The sequence below is a fragment of the Lichenostomus cassidix genome, chromosome 5 (genome assembly GCF_008360975.1).
Source record: "Lichenostomus cassidix isolate B80296 chromosome 5, HeHo_3.0, whole genome shotgun sequence".
Classification (NCBI taxonomy): domain Eukaryota; kingdom Metazoa; phylum Chordata; class Aves; order Passeriformes; family Meliphagidae; genus Lichenostomus; species Lichenostomus cassidix.
Genome location: NC_139486.1, coordinates 61,656,189 through 61,675,468, shown reverse-complemented (window position 1 = coordinate 61,675,468; position 19,280 = coordinate 61,656,189). Strand labels below are relative to the sequence as shown.

At 44.2% G+C, this 19,280-nt stretch overlaps 1 protein-coding gene across 1 annotated transcript; it reads right to left on the bottom strand.

The window, feature by feature from the left end:
- NAT10 (N-acetyltransferase 10) lies at window positions 1-15,710 on the bottom strand. The gene is made up of 28 exons (XM_085063371.1): window positions 15,543-15,710; window positions 14,844-14,935; window positions 14,301-14,472; window positions 13,898-14,020; window positions 13,074-13,135; window positions 12,701-12,815; window positions 11,294-11,401; window positions 11,063-11,196; window positions 10,621-10,714; window positions 10,140-10,238; window positions 9,458-9,594; window positions 9,239-9,363; window positions 8,827-8,977; window positions 8,329-8,425; window positions 7,356-7,472; window positions 7,150-7,251; window positions 6,980-7,054; window positions 6,372-6,488; window positions 6,068-6,201; window positions 5,529-5,577; window positions 4,983-5,076; window positions 4,776-4,886; window positions 4,058-4,230; window positions 3,838-3,957; window positions 3,126-3,224; window positions 2,673-2,746; window positions 1,493-1,576; window positions 1-440 (listed from the first exon to the last, which is right to left on the bottom strand). The coding sequence occupies exons 1-28, from the start codon at window positions 15,648-15,650 to the stop codon at window positions 347-349; spliced, it is 3,060 nt and encodes a 1,019-aa protein (XP_084919497.1). The 5' UTR covers window positions 15,651-15,710; the 3' UTR covers window positions 1-346.
- Between the last annotated feature and the right edge of the window lie 3,570 nt (window positions 15,711-19,280).

Below are 19,280 nucleotides of genomic sequence, written 5' to 3'. Positions count from 1 at the left end.
TTTTTACCTTTTGTTGTCCAAACTCTTTTTTAATAAACCATAGAACCATTAAGATGCAGGAAGTTTACAGACTGATCTGCCCTCTTGGAATGGGAACTCTGTAGCTGCTCAAGCACCTTCATAACATCCCAGTGTGTTCCAGCTCCTCACTCACACTCTGCAGTCACACTTCATATAAAAAGCTTCACACAAACACTTGAACACTGTTCTTCCCATAAAACACACTTGAAAAATGCATCAAAGGATTTTTCTTCCCTCCAAAACAAATTCTCTCGATTTAGAGGAGAACAGGACTTAAGTACAGATGCAGCACTTATTAATTCAAGTCCACTGATTTGCTTTAAAGTCATTTCTTCCTCTTCTGCTTTAGATCTTTAGTCTTCTTAAATTTCTTCTGTTGCTTGGGTCCTCTTGCTGTTTCTAATTTTCTTTTCTTCTCACTGGGAAACAGGAAGAAAACAGCTTGTTAAAAATACACCAGACTGCCATCCAGCTGGGAAATTTTTGTTGTAAAATAGGAGTGAAGGAGCAAATACACAATTTCCTGGGTCAATTAAAGCTGGTGCTAGAAAAAGCACAAACAAGAGCCTGACTTAGATTTTATAGTGTCTTCAGATTCTCTAACCCAGAAGATCTTGATTTTTAGCTCATCTTTGCTTTTTAAAACTTTATCTGTCCTAAATGGGGCATCTGGAATTAAGAGTACCTAGAAGAAAAACTACCACTGGTAGTTCTGAACATACAATTTTGTTCCTGCACTGGATTCTGACTCAAGCAAACACAACAGAATTCCAAGCTCTGATCTTCATAAGCAGTGACAAGACTCTGTCCTGCCTAGGCTTCTGGAAACTCACAGCTTCCAGCATTCATGGAAAAAAACATGAAAGGGTGGAACAGAGATCACATAATTACTTGAGCTGTCAGGCACCCCAGGAAGGGGAAAGAAGCCAGCAGGGAAGTCTCAACCATATTTCCCCAAGGAAAAATATGGGAAAATTCCATGCTGGGCAAGGCAGAAGAAAGAAGATGGATGAAAAAGAAGGAATTGCAGAAACACAGACATTTTCTAGGCTCAAGCTCACATTTAAAAGAATTCTCCTTCCCTGAATTTGCATTTTCTCCAGTGTCACCTCCAGGGGCTCCCACCCAGTGTTAGTTCCCAAAGCAAATGGGACAGCCAGGTGGAGTAAGTGACCCAAGGGAGGAATAGTCTCAACTTTTGTGTGGGATCAGGATCAGATCATCAGAAGTAAAGTTAGAATGAACAAACAAATTCCACGAAGAGAGGACTACCCTTAGAGCAACACAGAACCATGGAGGAGTAGAGCTCACAGGTGCTCACACCCCAATTTGTCCAGAAAAACTGAGGATCTGCGCAGGGCACTGAGTTCATTTAACCTGCATTTAACCCTTAGGCTTCGCTCTTTGGAAAACATAACAAAGCCAGCAGGAAAGACCAGAGAGATCTCTGGAATATTTAAACTTCCTTAACCTTTTCAGGCTGACGACAGAAGCATTCTGTCCTGCTTTGCTCAGCACCTCGTTCCACTCCTCGTCATCACCCCGGATAATGTACCTAGGTGGGAAAGGCAAAGGAAAAGTCAAGTCCAATTGTTAGCACAAAGGAAAAAACACAGGAATGAAGTGTTTCTACCATCAGGCACACAGTACTCTGCAAACAAAGCCCCTCTGTCAGCACCCCACCAAATCAGGTTCAGGGAACACAAACCCAGGCAAAAACTGGCATGGGAGAGTTTTTCTGACTCAATCTGGGAAAAATTTAAGAGCTGCAGCTTGCTCTTGAAAAGAGAAATGAAGACAACAATTGCTACTCAAATAAGCTCCTGTCCTGTGGCCCTTGTCTGGGTGTTAAAGCACCCTGGAAATTACACCCAGATTTAAAACAGCAAAGCAATTGTGCAACAAAATGGAGTGGCTGCACTCCATCTCAAGTTCTTGGAGATGTAGAGTAGATGAGGCTTTGTCCAAGCAAAGCTGAGAAATGCTGGACAAAGCCTCACAGGTTTTTTATAACCTGCATTGAAAAGTGTTCAGAAAAGATTTATTTCTCTCTCTCCTCATGGGGGAGAACAAAAATCTATTTTTGGCAGAAAAAAAAAAGGGAAACATGAGCCAAAATTACAAAAAGGTATGTAGCACTATCAATGCTAAAAAAAGGAATTCAAACTTTAAAAACATTCTGGTTGTATTATTTTCCTTATGTGACTGACTTGCAAGTCACTTCAAATCACATCCATTCATGTGGTTTCTTCAAACATGACAATCAAAAATTCAAAGAAGCTTTTATTTGTTTCCCCAGATTTAGCAGAGATCAATTTAGAGCCAGACCAGAGAAATTTCCTGGGACATCAGTACAGTGAACAGGGTTTGTAAAACAAAATGTGGGAGGGGAGAGAGAAGAGTCAGTGGCATCTGTAACTCCCTTTGGTCCAGAAAGAGAGAAATCTGCTGACTCTTCAAGTAAAAGATCTGGTTGGTTGCTCTTTTGGTGTTGATTTAGGGTTTTTTTATGTTTTACCCATTGCTGACAATACACACCACCATTTACTGATGATTTACTGCAACTACAGCCTTGTGCATAAATCCCAGCAAGACCCAGCACTCCAACCAGGGAAAAACTGGATTTGAGGCCCAGGTAGATGAATTCTTACTGTGTAAGGTCCATTTCCTTCAGCTTCATCACTTCTTGCTTGTGCTTTTCTTGGAATTCCTTTGCAGCCTCTTCCTGCAACAGGACAGCACAAGATGCACTAAGTCCTGAGGGCAACAGTGACTTTGTAATGAGAGGAAAATGCCTTTTCCCACAAATACAGCCCCTAAAACAAATACCAGCTGATCCTGAATAGCACCTCTCTTTTACATAATTACATTTTTACATTATTTGTATACATATATTTGTCATTTTCTGTGAAAACCCCATATTGCAACTTAAAGCATAACTCCACGGGCACAAAATGCAAACCTGTCAGGTTTTAATTCCCTTACAGAGAGAGACCTGGTGTGGAACTCTTTCTGTCCAAGAAAATTTAGATTACAATGCTTCTACACTCAGGGGAACTCCCTGAAGTGTTTACATATGAGCCAGGAATAAAACTTGTAATTACCAAATCATCATTTAAAGATTTCAGTGTTGGTTCCATCACAACATCCTTTGCTGCTGCCATCTGCTCCTCCACAGCTTTTTCCTGGACAGTGTTGAACAGCTGAAAATGAAATAACCCAGCACATGTAAGTGATTTATTTTAAGTAATTGGTTCATTAAACATCATTTACAACCTCTACAATGAACCCCTAATGCAAGATTTCAGGAGCTTTGCTATCCTGAACCTTAGAGACAAAGAAAACCAGAAACCAGATCCAAAACTTTTCAATTATTTCACTATTCTTCAAGTTTACCTCTAGATAACACTGGACAATAATTTTACTTTTTTCCAAGAAAAACTGAGATGCCACCAGTGCACTGAACAATGAAATGGCTCAGGCAACATGGGCTGTCTGCTCAGTATTTTGGTCAGGACATTTCAACACCTAAAACCATAAGATAAGCTTTCCTATATGGCAAATCACTAACACAGACTCATGGAATCATGAAGTGGTTTGGGTGGGAAGGGATGTTGAAGATCATCCAGTTCCAGACTCCCTGCCACAGGCATTTAAATCAATGCCACTAATTTTCCTGCTGGGATTTTCCCAATCTTACTGAAAGGTTTATGTTAAAGACATCCAGTTCTGATTCAGTTTTCTCATAGTGCCACATTTTCTGTAAATATTGGAACTGTGGTCCAATCCAACCAAGGCTTGTCCTGCTGCTCTCACCTGCACCACTTTGCGGATGATCCTGTTGAAAAGTCCCATCAACTGGCTGCTGGGCAGCTCCAGCTCCTTTTCCAGCTGGTCCAGAGATTTATGCTGGAGGCCAATCCCTAGGAAAAGGGCCTGAAGAAAAGACATGTATTTCATAGAGCAAACACAAACACACATCCCCCACTACATTCCCAGTGTTTTATCCTCAAATCCTCACTCCATCCATACACACCGACTGTGCAGCAGAGAGGGAGATATCTCCCATCTGGTTGAGGAAGAACATCCTGGCAATGGTGGGAACCATGTCCATGATGAGGTGATAGTCCACCATGTTGCGGGAGTACATCTCCAGCCTCTTCAGGTCGTATGGGATGAAAACTGACTCCAGCTCGGCACGGCTGATGGCTGGTGGGGACAACAAGAAGCCAGAAAGGTCAGGAGTACTCTTCAGAGCTACCCAGGATCACAGTGTTTAACGTTTCTTTGGGTATTTAATATTTTTCCTGTGGTTGAGAAAGGCCAGTGGCCACGCCCTGGGTTCCCTTCCCAGCACAATTCAGAAATCAGTAACACTGCTATCTTGGGTTATCCCAAATCTTTTCAGGCAGGCAGACATCCCTATGAAAAATATGGCAACTGCCAAAACAGAACAGCTCATCAACTTAAACATGCCAGAGGGACTGAAAGCAACGAGAGTTGAGAAACTGCCCAGTCTTTAACAATTCACAATGGTTTTGCTGTAAAAGAGTACCACCAGTGTGACTTTGTTCCCTTGTAGCAGAAAAAACCCCTCAAACCAACAGACACCAAAACCCCACAAGACACAGACACCAGGCTCTCCCCAGAGGACTCTCCTGTGTGGAACACCTTGAGAAAACAGCAAATTGCAGGTGCCAGGCTCCATCCATGCTCTGTCATGCATTCACAGCTGTCACAGTCAGGGTACTCACGTGCTTGGGGCTGCTGTTTGATATTTTTGTTCTGTATAATATTCAGTGCCAAGGAGGGAGAGAAGGTGCTGAACTGGTAGGAAAGCAGGGAAAGGAACCTCCTCCTAAAATCTACAGGGCAAGAGGACAAAAGAAATTACCCCAGTGGACCTCCAGAGCAATAAACATCCCAGAGGGTTCTTCCAGAGTTAGCAGGGTCAGAGTTACCTTTCCAGAAGGCAGTGAGCCAAGGTTCCTGCTCAGATTCCTCTTCATTCAGCATCTTCAGCATGATGCAGGAATGCTCCCCAGTCAGGTCATTCTGATAAATAAGGTACAATTCTGTGATTCTCTGATGCATTTATTTCCCATCACCCCCACGAACCTTGCGCACTCTATACTCAGCTGAGGAAGGGAAGTATCTTCTAAATCAACAATACCACATATATCAACTACTACTGACCACCTCCACCTAATGGAAAACATGTGAACTTCTAGAATTTGCTAAATCTCAGCTGTTTTACCAATAACCACATTAATAACACTCAACAGCTGCACCTTTGCTGTAATTTTTTATGTGCAAACTACTTCATAACCCTAAAACTTTACTCCTTAACTATAAGCCCAAAGAACAAAAATGAACATAAACCAAGCCCTAAAAGCAGCCTCAGAAAACCTTGCTGCCCCAAATCACTCCTCTCAGCATCTACTGGAATGTATGCCCAGGGATTTCAGCAGGGCTGGATTGTCACTCAGGACCAGTGTGGTACTTACTGGGGTCTGCCTCAGATAAACTGGCACAAATCCAGCACGCTTCCAAAACCTGGGAAAAAGAGGGAACTCACTGAGAATTATGGAGCTGTTGATGGCACAGTAATAAACTGAGGTTAAATGCAATTTATCTGCTGCACAAGGAGAGCTGGTGAGGAGCAAGCACAAGTGTCTAAGACATCCCAACAATCAGTGCAAATGAACACTGACAGAAAGCAGGAACAGCATCCACCTGACTGAGGGTCCAGCTCAGGGAGTGAAAAAGTTATGACTGTGATATCAAAAAATGAACAAACTTTCAAGGTGCTGTGAAAAGCATTTACATTAGTCAGGAAAACAACAACCAGCTCTGAAGTCAGCAGCAGCTCAAGTCTCTACAGGTCACAGGAATTAGAATTTAACTTCTCCCTATTCATTACAGGCTGTTCTTATTTCCACAACCTGGAAAAATTGGGCAAGTAAAGCTCATTATCTGTTTAAAAAGGGTCACAGAGGCAACCACGAAGGGCAAGATGTAACTGGGGAACAGAATCATGTCCTACTTGAGCAGTCTTGGGGTCAGGCCATAAGACACCCCAAGATAGTCCAGGCTCTCAGCTTGTCTCTCACTCAGTTTGAGAAGCAAAGGAGGCAAATCCTTCCGAGGTGTCACAACCTCTTCTAACAAACCCACAGTCTGGAAAAGAAAGTGGGCATGGGTTAGCAGCAATCCCCACAGAAACCTGCAAAGTAAAGCTCTTCTTCTGTATAAAAATCAAACCTGAGTATTTCCTCTTTACAGAGAGGAGGCTCACAGGGAAAACTACACAGCTTTAGCACAACAGAAAATACAAAAATGTGCCATACCTCACTGCTCACAGTTGCAATTTCTTTTGGCTTTTCAACGGTTTTTTCTTCCAAACATGGGAATTTGCCTTCATAGTACATCTGCAGCAAAGTCAGAGCTCTGCTGCCATAGCCCATCTGTGAAGAAGGAACAACACACTGTAAGCAAAAAGACGCCTCTAGTGTTTAAGACAGGCCAACAACGTTCTCCCCTTAACACCCATTAACAATCAGCAGTGCAGACATCACTCAGTCACTGCAAAAACGCTTTTTTTTGCCATGTGGCTCCATGGAGGACACCTGGAGAAGAACCAGGGTGTCTGAAATCACAGTGAGAGCCCAGCTAACAGTTCAGGGGTCTGTAGCAATTCTTGGGGCTTAACTCTGGCACTCAGAAAATGCCAAACACTTGGTAATCTCACAATAAATATCCCTGGATTGTGTATGGCTGCTCAGGATGCTCCAATGCTGCCTAAAAACAATGGGAGCACTGGTTTGGTGCCCCGAGCTTTAAATGCTGAAAACTGGAGGAACTGACATGTTTGCCCTGTTCCTGAACTTTGCCTGGAGAGCCATTTTCATGGCACCTCTGCTGGCTGTCCACCCCAGCTGGGTCCCAGGTACTTTACCCCCTGATAATCCGGGTGAACCGCGATGCGAATGACGCGCCCGCCGGAGAGACCCCCGAAGTCTGGATCCTGGAACTGCACAAGGCACAAAAAGTCGATTTAATGGACACAGCTGGACACTCTGGAAACAAGAAACAGTGCTGAAATGCACCTTGGGTGTGATGACCCACCTGCTCTGAGATGGTCCAGGGAATAAGATCCCCAGAGGCTTTCTTTCCCCTGGAGAGGCTGTTCATGATGGACTGGCGGGAGATCTCTCCCTCCATGCACACCTGCCAGGGAAGGCAGAAAACCATGAACACACACATAGTGCTTTCTCCTTCAGCCACCCAACTACATCAGCATCAAAAAACTGACACTCGAGTTGTTCTCTTACCTGAACAACAGCCAGAACTTCTGGTAGTGAATTCTGGGTGGGTGGAACAGGTGGCAAAAGGCAAAAGAGATGATGGGCAGGGGCATCAGAGAGCATCTGGAGGTCATTGGGGGAGTTCTGGAGGATAAAGACATCAGAAAGATGAAAAAGGATCCAAAAAAATCCATAGAATACACTGAGTTTGAAGAGACCCATCAGGATGCAGCTTCTGGCTCTGTATGGGACAACCCCAAGAATCCCACAAATGTGCCTGAGAGTGTTACCCAAATGCTCATTCCATGAGGAGAGCTTTAAAGTCCAGCTGATTTATAAACAATCTATTTTCCAAATTTAGGGCTGTTCAGAAATTTGGAACTAGGACAATGCTGGGGGATGGAGGAGCTCACAGGCCAGCTCATGGCTGTCACACCACCAGACAGCACCTGCTCTCCTCAAGTGAAACCTCGTCCTCTAATATGGATGCAACTGAACTTCCTATTTTCATACAGCTCCTCTTAAGTACCAAATCTTAATTTTGTTTTAAGACTTAGATTTTTAGTACTCAGTACTTCAGTGCTTCTGGACTTTGCCACTCACATTTACTGACCACCCCTGCTCTTGAAACCTTGAGATAAATTATTCCTCTGTTCAGTATCATAGTGGTGCTGCTCTTGATGAACTTGAGGCCACCAGAAGGTGGTAAAGAGAACTGCAAATGAGGTTCAGCACTGATAAAATCCTGACAAGCTCATAGGGTCATCTAGAATTTTAGTATCTGAGTTTTCTCAAGGCAAAAATATTGCAGATTATCTGTAAATCCAGTATGTTCAGGCAGGACCAAGATCTCAGAGGAAGGAGAACACAGCTCTGGATACAAGAAGCAACAGAAGCTGTTCAGCAATCTTAATCAAGCTGTCAAAACAAGCACTGCTCTCCCCCAAAAATTCCACACTGAAACTGGAATGAAACTGGATGGAAGAAGCACAAGCCCTACCTTGTAGTGGGAAGCCACATAGAGAGCCATGAGCCTCTGCAGGAAAACTTCTGATGCTCTGTGGTAACAAAAGAGTGTGTCTCTATTTACATAGTATCTAAACACTGGGATTAAGGAAAAAATCCTCCTTGGAAACCAGGAAAAAGCTTCCTGTTGGTTTATTTTCAATATCTGGGCCATAAGTTGGCTTGTCCTCTTAGACTCCACAGCTTTATCTACAAGAATAGATGATGTTGGGCAGTGTTTGCAGCTTTCATGCCCTTTATCTGTAATGGTAAACCTTGTATAACTCCAACAAGGAATTCCCTTCATGCAACCCTTCCTTGAGGTTGTCTCTGCAGCAAAACTGGAGTTTGGTGATGTCCTGGCAACACACACCACCAGCTCCATAAGACCTTAACTCCAGGTGGCTTTAACAAAAAGATCATGTGCTGAGCTGATGCCATCAGCTCCAGACCCAACTATTTACCCAGCCTGAAAAGCACTGAGCGAGGATACAGGTCACAGGTGTCTGGCAGTGGGCAGCCAGAGATGATCCTGGTGATGTTGAGGCAGTCCAGGCACAGCAGGTCATTCAGCCACTTCTCCACAGGGTCCCCAGGAGCATACCTGATGGACTCGTGCAGGGACACCTCGTGCAACGTGCGAGCTGCAAGGGTGGCAGAGGACATCTGCTGCTGCAAGCCACAGCCAGCCAAGAATCCCACAGCATCCCAGAGTAGAAAATTACCAGCTGCTAACTTCCACCTCTTAAAAGCCTTTCATCTGAAACTCGTGAGGGAGAAGCAGCAGGGTTCCATCATTTCCCCACACATTCCCTTTCCCACAGCTTTAAAGCACATGGATATGTGGGATAGCCACGGGATGTGGCTGACAGCAGCCCTAGCCACACAATGCAGAGGTGCTGTACCTGAGGTGAGCTTGGCAGTGGCTGTGGATTTGTTCTCTGCTGTCAGGGTCACCTGGCTCTGGGCGCTCTGCTGGCGGAGCTGCTGGATGAGCTTCAGGGACAGGGAGCGCCCTGTGCCCTCATACCTGAGAAACAGGAGCCAAACACCTCAAGCTAAGAGCCAGGCAGCCACCCAGAGCTCTGGGGAAACTCCAGCATGGAGGACACAGCCAGCCTTACCCATTGATGGTGGAAGCCATGAACACCAGGTAAGGGCCCAGCAGGTTCTTCACCAGGGGCAGAGGAATGGCAGCAGCTTCATCGATCACCACGAGCTCAGCCTGGCCCAGCTTCACAGAATCAGCAGGGTGGATGTACTGCAAGGAACCAGGGGACACTGTCACTGCCAGCAGCAGCCTGCCTGGGAACCAGGGAAACCTCAGAATTCACAAAGTTCTGGAGCCCTGAAAAGCTGTTTGTCGTCCCTTTTCTCCTCAAACACCAAGCCAGAGACTGAGACATGGAAGAACAAGAAGTCAGGACAGGGTTTATGTTTCCCCAACAAGGACTGGCTCACACATCTAGTTTAGCACAATTCCACACAAATCACCTGCAGAGGTGAGGAAAATAAAGGAAATCTAATCACTAAAAGCAAATGCTCTTCCTGCACTGTTCCTTTCACCTTCCTTTGCTTTTGTTTTGGGAGAAACCCACAAAAGAGAGCTTTGTCATCTGCAAGTTATTCCCTGAAAGAGAGGATTTTATTTTGAGGAAGTCACTCCCCAAAGGTCTGCCTGACAGCAAAACCCACCAGTGCAGTTACACATGACACAGAATGAACATGCTTAAAATCAAAACAACTTCAGCACTGGCGAAAACAAGAGTCAGGAATAAAAATTGGAAAGGCAGGAATGCCAATTACCTGGATGGTCTGTCTGTGCTCCTTGAAAACATTCACTCTGACCACTGCCTTGTTGAACTCTGGATTTAAGGACTGAACAATCTCATAGTCCAGATGTTCCTGGAAAACAACATTTTTAAACAATATGAAAGGTCAAGATCTAAGAAAAATATAATTTACCATCATCATCATCAGAAGGCCAGAAACTGTTATTACACATTCTAATTTAAAATTCTTATAAAAGCTTCAAAGGCCTAAGAACTGGAAACATATTTAGGGAGGTTAAAATCTGCTTCATGAAGAAACTGATTTACCCTGCTTAAAAGTAGAGAAAGAAACATAATTTTACCATGATTCATTTTCTTGCAGAAGAAAATTATTTTGCCTTACTCCAAAATAAGGTTGGTAGCAAATATAATGTAACCAAAGGCACAAGATGAGATGTAAAACCTCCTAAGCAGGAATACTTTGAAAGTACTGTACAATAGTCTGCTCCCCTCACCTGATACTGCAGTGCATCAAAGCCTTTAAATATGAACTCAAAGAGAGTGTGAAGGTTGTCAGGGCTTGGAGATGTGACAAAGATATTGGAGTAACTGTGAGAAGAAAATAAAACACAAAACAAGAGTTGAACCATTTTTCTAACAAATTTTAACACATAAATACTAAATAGGATGGGTTTTTTATAGGAGGGGGTGACTTCACCTCATAACCAAAACACAGCAGATGCCTACAGACACTTAGCTCAATTTATGTGTGTTTGAGTTTTAAGAAAACTTGAATGACACTGTATGCAGCAATCAAAAGACACCAGACTAAAAATGAGGGATTTAAGACTGGAAATTACAAATATATTCAGATCCTATAATTTTTTTTTCCTTTTTTCTTTTTTGAAGTCAGGGATGCAGATGAAGCCTGGGGGATTGGAAAGGGGGACCACTCACCCAAAAGCTACTGCTCCAGCAATAGCCAGCCCCAAAGCAGCAGATTTCCCTCGTCCCCTGGCTGCTGTCAGTGCCACAGTGCTCCGCAGAGTCTTCTCAGAAATGGCTTCAATAAATTTCAGAACTGCTTTTGCCTGATGGTTAGAAAAACCCCAGAAAACAGTGTTTAAATTTCTTTCCCACTGTGACCTGCCAAGCCCAGAGAACCTGAGCTTTGGCCCCCACACCCACCTGATCCAGGGTTTTGCAGCCATCCACCAGAACTCCCACAGGCTGGGTGTCCTGCAGGCTCTCCTTCAGCTCCCTCAGCTCCAAGTCCTGGGGCCGCAGGCTCTCCTCCTACAAGCACAGAACAGGATCAGCCAAGGACACTTCAGCACAATTCTACCTTTGGGGTGTTTTCTGACAGCTTTTGCCAGGCAGAGAAAGGGAGCTAGAGGGAGAAGTTACCACAAGGAGAATATATTCCCTAGAAACATGAACATTTATATGGACAGACATATGTTTAACACTTAAATTTCCAGGCATCTTCAGGAGAATGGTCACAAAGAGGTTCCCCCTTTCTGGCTTCCCCAAGTTTGGAGAAAAAAAAAGGGAAGGATTTTGCAGTACATAGTAACTAGAGAATGGCATTGATAGGAAGAAGAGACTATGGAAAATGCTCTGAGTAATGTAACTCATTTTTCAGTCTTTGGGCATTTATGATCTTTGTCACACCTGTCACATGAAGTGTCCATGTAAGGGGGAAAACTACTGCAGCAGCAATATCAAAATAATGTCGAGATTTTCAGAGCCAAGCAATAAAGTTGGACACAAACACAACCAATTTTAGACAGGAATAAAGGCTGATTTTCCTTGTTGTCACCTAAAATTCCAAAGGCACCAGTCTCTCCAGCCAACAGACGAGCATTTGTTCTGCTGTCAGTATTGTTCTAATGATAAAAGGAAGTTGTTTTATTATTTTTTTTTTAACTCACTGCCCTATTAGAATGTTTTTATCATCTCTGACAGTGTTGGTTATTTCTCAGGCCACACAACACAGTTCAAATGCTTCAGGATTTCTGTTTAAAACTGGCTCAGTTTTAGTTCAGCCTACAACTGGAAGTGATAAAAGAATGCATTTCTAACAGTGCAAATACAAGTCTGGATTATCCTCAGGGAATTTTTCCTGGAATGTGACACAGGTAACTCAGAAATTCAAACAACTATCACAGCTTCCAGTTGTGTCCTGAGCCTGCAATATAGCCATTTCCAAAGTGTTCTCCCACCCTCCAATTGCCAAAAAGTATTTTTATTTGTCTTGTCCATCTGCCCATCAGCTTGAAATCCCTCAATGCAACCACACTAAAGCTCCACCTCACTGGGCTGAACAGCAATACAGGAAAATTAATAAATATGGGCAAGCCCAAAAATAGATAGGACAGAAAATTTAAAAAATAAGCAAAGAGTATAGAAAAAACAGCTCCCCAAGTTTCACCCACATAATTTTTGCAGGACATTCTGCTTCCTCTCTGCAATGCCATCATTTGATATAAACCAGGGTGAAATTAAAAAATTCCCTGCTTTAAAATCTTTAACACCCTGTGGCAAACTCAGAGGGATTTCTGCCAAGGCAAAGGGCTGTGATCACTCACTGACCTGGGACTGTGGGGGAACAGGAGTGATGTTTGCAGTGTGGCTGGAGATGGGCAGGATGTTCAGCTGGTCATCAATCACCAGGCAGTTCTTGCACGAGGCCAGGGACAGAATGAACCTGAGCAGGCAGAGAAAACTCAGTAAAAACATCAGCACCACTCACTGGTGGCTCATTTCAACTCACTTCTAAACACAGAGTATTTACAGCTCCCCACAGGTGAGTATTTACAGCTCCTACAGCAGCAAGTTCAGCTTTCAAAAAAGGCCATTTCCAATGCAAACCCATGGGATGTTTTCCTATGAGGAACACTCAAGGTTGCTCCTGGTGCTCTCCTTGGGCAGACAGCCCAGACCCTCTGCACTCAGAGTGACTCACCTCTCATTGAACCTCCCCACCACGTCCTGGTGGGCTTCTGTCCTGTACCGAGAGTGAACGTCCTGCAAGGAACACAAACAAAAGAAAACAAAAGAAAAGGTCACTCTGGAGAAAGGACAGCAGTGACAGTGACATTTACAGGATTGGGACTCATGGCACAATCCACCTTTCCCACTCTTGTCCCTCCTTTTCCAGCACAGCACATCCCAGACAGGATTCTGACTTTCTGTTTGTTGTGAAACATCCACATCCTCCAAATCCTTGTTAAAAATGTTCCTTTCCCACCCATGCTTTTTAAAAATCTTACTTATTCTTGCCTGACTTAAGGGTCAGCTCTGCCAGAACATTTCAAGAACCTCAGGAATCCAAGGGAAAAATATTCTGTCACTTTAATTCACCCACTGGCATTATTTAAATTATTATTAACACTGGAAACAGCTCCTGATCCAGGTGTGAGCATACTCATTGTGAATTGTTTTGTGAAGCTGATCTCAGATCACAAAGCACTCCAAAGGCCCATTTTTTAAACTTAACTTGCTGACACATGGGCAGACAGAGTAAATACTTTCCAAAGTTTTTGTGGAACGAAAGAACAGAGTTATATTTGTGAACAACAGGTGTTTCTTGCTTCTTCCTTGTAATTCCTTCCCTCCTGGCAGCATTTCAGAAATGCCTGAGTAGAATAAATCCAGTCACAGATGAATGAAGGAGCAGGAAAGATAATGGAAGGAAGATCACAGCCCACAACAGAAGCAACAAGTAAACACTCAGCATCACCACAGTGTAGCTGCTTGTAGACAATAGGCACATGATGCTGAACATACCATGGTCATGGTGTAGAGCTGCTTCAGGGAGTTCATGGTTCTCAGCAGAATCACCACAATTCCACCCCCTTCCACTGTCTCAACTGTTCTGGCCAGCAGGTTTGGAGTCAAGGCTTCAAAATCCTGGGGAGCAAACAGAACTTCAGAGCTGCCCAGGGTCCATCAGTGGCTGAAAGGCACAGAAAGCCTGAAAGACTTATTCCTCAGAGTTTAATTCACACTTAAATTTGCACTGAACAATGTCCTGTTGCAGCTCCTACCAACAAGGCCACCTCACCCTCACAACACTTGTACAGGACAAGCCAGGCCAGCAGAACTGAAGTGACAAAAGCAACAAATCCTATTCCTGCAACATTTCAATTAATTTTTATAATGCCTTTTTTGGGGCCAAGCAACTCCTTACCTGAAGGACACACATCCCAAAGGTGTTCCCAAGGATCTTGTGGGTTTCATTGTAGTAGCAGTAGCGGATGTTTGTGGCTGCTATGAACAGCTCAAAGGGATCATCATCCTTGATGTTCAAAGTTCCACTCTTAATCTTCTTCTGGAGCTGCCTCATCCTCTTCTTGCGGTGGCTGGAGGACAAAACCACACAGGAGTTGTCTTGGAAAAGGGGTTGGGAAAGGTGTATTCAGGCTGAGTCTGGAAGTCAGAGCTCAGTCCTGAATGTTGCTGAGGTTAAAAAGCTGAGGAACCCAAGTTTTGGGCTTTTGAGGTTAAAAGGGTGAGTGGGAGTTTGGTGCAGGGCAGCAGTGAGTGTCAGAGCTACAGAGAAAGCACAGAGGTACTTCTTGCCAGTGCCAACTCTGTTATGGAAGCCAAATTTCAGCCCTGGAAGACCAAACTTCCCCCAGCTCCTCCAGGAACTAACCCAGCTTCCCCTCACACCCAAATCCCTCAACCTACAGCTTCCCAGAGAGCAGCAAGGCACAGGGGGATCTCTCACCTGCTGAAGCCCAGCTCCTTTTTGTAGCACCACAGCACCGAGGGCCTGGCCTTCACCGTGGCCTTGGACAGCATGTGATGCAGGATGACAACCTGCCAAAGCACACAGGGGAACACTTGGACACCACGACCCCGGAGAGCTTTTCCACCCTGAATAGTCCTGTGATTCTGAGAAATGCCTCATCCTAAACCATCACAGCTTTGCCGTGCTGTTCTTCCCCCTTCCCACTCGAAAAACTCAGAGTGTCTAAAGAGAAACGAGTTTAGCACTTAATTTCTTGCACTTAATTCCTTCCACACAGCTCCACCAAGCAGGTCCACCTGTGAGACGACTCGGCACACAAAGCCCATTCCGAGTGAGAAACCATCACAGCTCACCACAGAACCGAGAGGAAAAAACTCCACCCGGCCAGAAAATTTAATACCTTTTGCCCTAGTTTAAAAAAAAACCAAACCAAACCCACAAACCCCAATCTGCCCTGAGTTTATTTGATGCTCATGAGCTTCCCAGACAGATGTCTCAGGTGAGCTCTCACACTCCATTTCTATCCCCTCTGCTCCTGTAAGCTCCCTCCCGCCAGGCTCTGCGGGGGCTGCGCAGGTTTAACTCCTGCTGCAGGCAGAGGGAACGCGGGCCCGAGGGATCCCGGCAGGCTCTCAGCCCCACAGAGCCCACACGTTCCCTGCAGCACGGCGGTACCTGGTCCTTGCCGCGGTCGCCCACAACCACGAACAGGCTGCGCTGCCGCTCCGCCACGCCGTTCTCGATGAGCACGCGGATGCGGTTGTCCACCTTGCGGCGCTGCATGGCTGCGGCTGCCAGAAGCTCTTCCCCTGTTCCCGTTCCCTGCTCCCGCTCCCTGTTCCCGTTCCCTGATCCCTGTTCCCGTTCCCTGTTCCCGCTCCGGTTCCCGTTCCCGCTCCGCTCCCGCCGCTCCCGGCGCACAACGTGGGAGCCACGTGGGGCCGGGCGCGGGCGCCGAGCACCGTGGGAGGACCCCGGGGCTGCCCGCGCCGTCCGCCTGCGCCAGGCGTTCATACATTTATTTGTAAATACACATTTCTTATAAACACAGCTTTCTGTAGATAGTTCGCTTTAAAGCAGAATAACTGAAGGTAGCTTTCCACACGGGAAAGGACTCCTGTGGCAAGGCGCTCCCAAAACCCCTGCGAGACACAGAGCAGCCGCTACTTCCCATAGCTGTTCTTTATTATTTATTATTTATTTATTTATTTATTTATTTCAGTGACTTTGGCTGTAAAAAGGGGATGAACCAACCTTCAGCCGCAATGGCAACACCGGTTTTATTCTTTTAAAGGCTTTGTCCTAAAGCAATCCCGCCCACAACACTTTGTGTGGCACACAGACCAAGCTCTGGTTTATTTTATAAAGCTAATTCCATCCCACACCAGCCAAACTGAGGCCGGGTGCCTTTGCTGCTGGGGAGAGAGACGACCAAAAACAAATACATATATAAAAGGGCATTGAGGGACCATTTCCCCAAGGAAACAAGATTGCAGAGAACAAACAGAACACAGGCAGAAAACAAGAAGTCTTTCGGATTCATTGTGATCAGATACTAAACAAAACCCCAGGAAATGTTAGGAATCCTGTTCCTCCAGACGACTGGGGAGCTTGTAACATTGAAGCTCCTTAGCAAACCCACCGCAGCTGTTGGAAATTTTCCATACAAAATCCCAAACTGCAACAAGAAAACAGTTTGTCAACCTGACCTGAAATCTTAGTGAGTTTTCAGAAACACAGAATTTTATTCTCAAACGGACAGTAAAACTATTCCTAACCTTTCAATACCAAAATTGAGCCGAGCTATTTGCATAGATATATTTATTCTTAGCTTTTAATACTGCCAAAATTATTATTTTTTTAACTTCAACATTCAAACAATGAAGTATTTAAAACCAGGTGACATCGTAGGAAAAATGTGTTTAATACCACTGGATGTATTTGGGGTTATTTGTGTTAAATATAACAAAAATATGATAAAACTACTGAATTAATAAAGGCTGTAGAACAGTACTTTTTTAGGGGAAGCCAGTTGAACCCAGTCACTCAGACAAAACTACCAATGCAAGACAATCCCTTCAGGTATGAAATATCTGCTTAAAAGGGAAGGACATAAAACATTTAAATAGATTTATTTTTCAAGTGTTTACAGAAGCCATGGAGCAGTTTGTTTCCAACGCTGAGTTAAAGAACTGCAAAGACATATATACAGGTATGTTTAAGGCCATCAGAAAATTTAAACCTGACAACAAACTAAAAATTCTCAACACTTACTTTATGTGGTAGAAGCATTACTAAAATTCATTCTAAAATCGAAGAGCTTCAAAACAGGAAATACATTTTCATTTAATAAAATCGAATGGATGTTTCCTAAAATGTAGCTTGAGACCAAAATTTCAGGTGTACTCTTGATCCACCGTTGGGGAGAAATGGGCCAGCAGAGTTGGAACCGAGCTAGTTACACCCATCTGATTCCTTTGTGACTATTAAAAAGGGAGGGGAAAAGAACCTGGCTTTTAATAGAACTGCAGCAAGAGCAAACAGTAAATTTAATTCAGAACCAAATGCCAAGTTAAGCTCTAGTTTTCCTAATGCAGTTCCCCTACATGCTGCTCCACGTGGCTTTAGGAAGTGGATTTTAGAAAACAGATTTCCTTCCCTCCATTAAGGCTGGATCCAGAGAGCCACAAATTTTAATACCATTATATTCAAAAAGCCTCTGAAAGTGGCTACTAGAATAGCACCTCTTCCCTTAGATGAACAGTCTAGAGAATTACGTTTCTCATCACACTCTGCCACATCACACCAAAATTACACATTTGAAGGACCTTCCCTCCCCACCTCCTTCACTCTGCAAAAAATATGTTGGCGAAACAGCAACATGTTACATTTTAAGCTATCAGCCCTCTCCACAACTGTGAGGTGTGCTGACAAAAATAAGGGAATGTTCCCCAAGTTCCCTGTCAAAGCTGCTTCCCCGAAGTTCTGCCACTGACTCCACTACAGCCCAGATCAGCCTGACACCAGTGGAATGCTCGGATGCACTCTAACAAATTCTGTCATTTAGGGAAAAACACAATTAGGAGGGAGCTGCACGATGTTGCAATGCTGGAGCTTCCAGTAAAGTTCCAGACAATAATCATAAATGTATTTAAGGCCAGGTTTAAACAAGGAAATTGTCTTCTAATTCAACAGGAGAGTTTTGGTGTTTGGAATAATTTCCTGCTTGCTCTTCAGAGGTTTTGGTCCACCAGTGAAGGACACCTCCACCCTCCCCCATCTGTGGAAGTTCACTGGTGCCAGCTCAAGTGATGGGAAACCTTTCTAGTCCCATCCATGCTCAGTGCAGGTAGAAAATTGTAGACACATGTGACCAGATTTTAGAAACAGAACCAGCCTACATCAGTGACAAACCTCAGCTCCACTGGAAATTCATACCTTCACGCATGTTTCAATACTTTGCAACAGATTTTTAACCAAGAGTTTCACATGAGCAGAAGGGCTGATCTAGATTTTCCAAGATGTGAAGGGAGATCAAGATTCTTCTAATTGGTTCTGTATTTTATTCTGCTGGTCCACAAAGATTTTTCCCTGTTTGTTCCTAATCATATTAAGTAAGTTTAACCATGTTTTCAGTATCATTTATCATCTTTTCAGTGTTTATTTACAGTTAAGCCTTTTCAGTAACTTTTCTCCACTCAAATTCCATTTGGGAGAAAGAAGGAAGCTCGATCCTTTCTCCAAAGACCTGTAACACAAGCAATCTGCCTAAAAACTTAAGGTCTACAGGACATTTTAAGAAGACACATTTTTAAGGACTCAAGGTTCTCTGAGTTAAGCCCCAGCAGAATACATTGGTTAGTAACAAGAGGCCAACAACACTCTTCCAGCTACTGAGTGATGAGAGATTGCTGTATACAAAAGACAGGATCTTGGGACACAAACAGGGGTTAAATGAATTTTAGAGCCCTCTCCACAAAATCCCTAAGCTGTATTGGTGAACCATTCTTAGAAAACAGCCTGTACAGAGAAAAAACACAGAAGTAAAATTCAGGACAAGGCTGGCCTCAGGTGTAAGATGACAGTTCATGATTTGTTGTTTTTTAAGTAGGAGGATGTCTAGGAATGATCCAAGTTTCCCAGACACAGTAACAATACATATGAACATCTGAAATACTTGAGTGATTTATAAATTACTTGCTCAGGAACCCTTGAATTACAGCCAAGAGGAAGCAAGAGGCTGAATGCAGAACTTTGTTTTCGAACAGGCTCAGACATGGCCCTGTTGCTCTCTCCCTCCAGCCACAGGGTAAGGCCCCAGTTACCCACAGAATAAACAGCTCATCCCAACACCCACAACAGGCTCAGCAACAGAGCCAACCCCCAACTGCCACGGCTGGGCTTCAAGGTGAC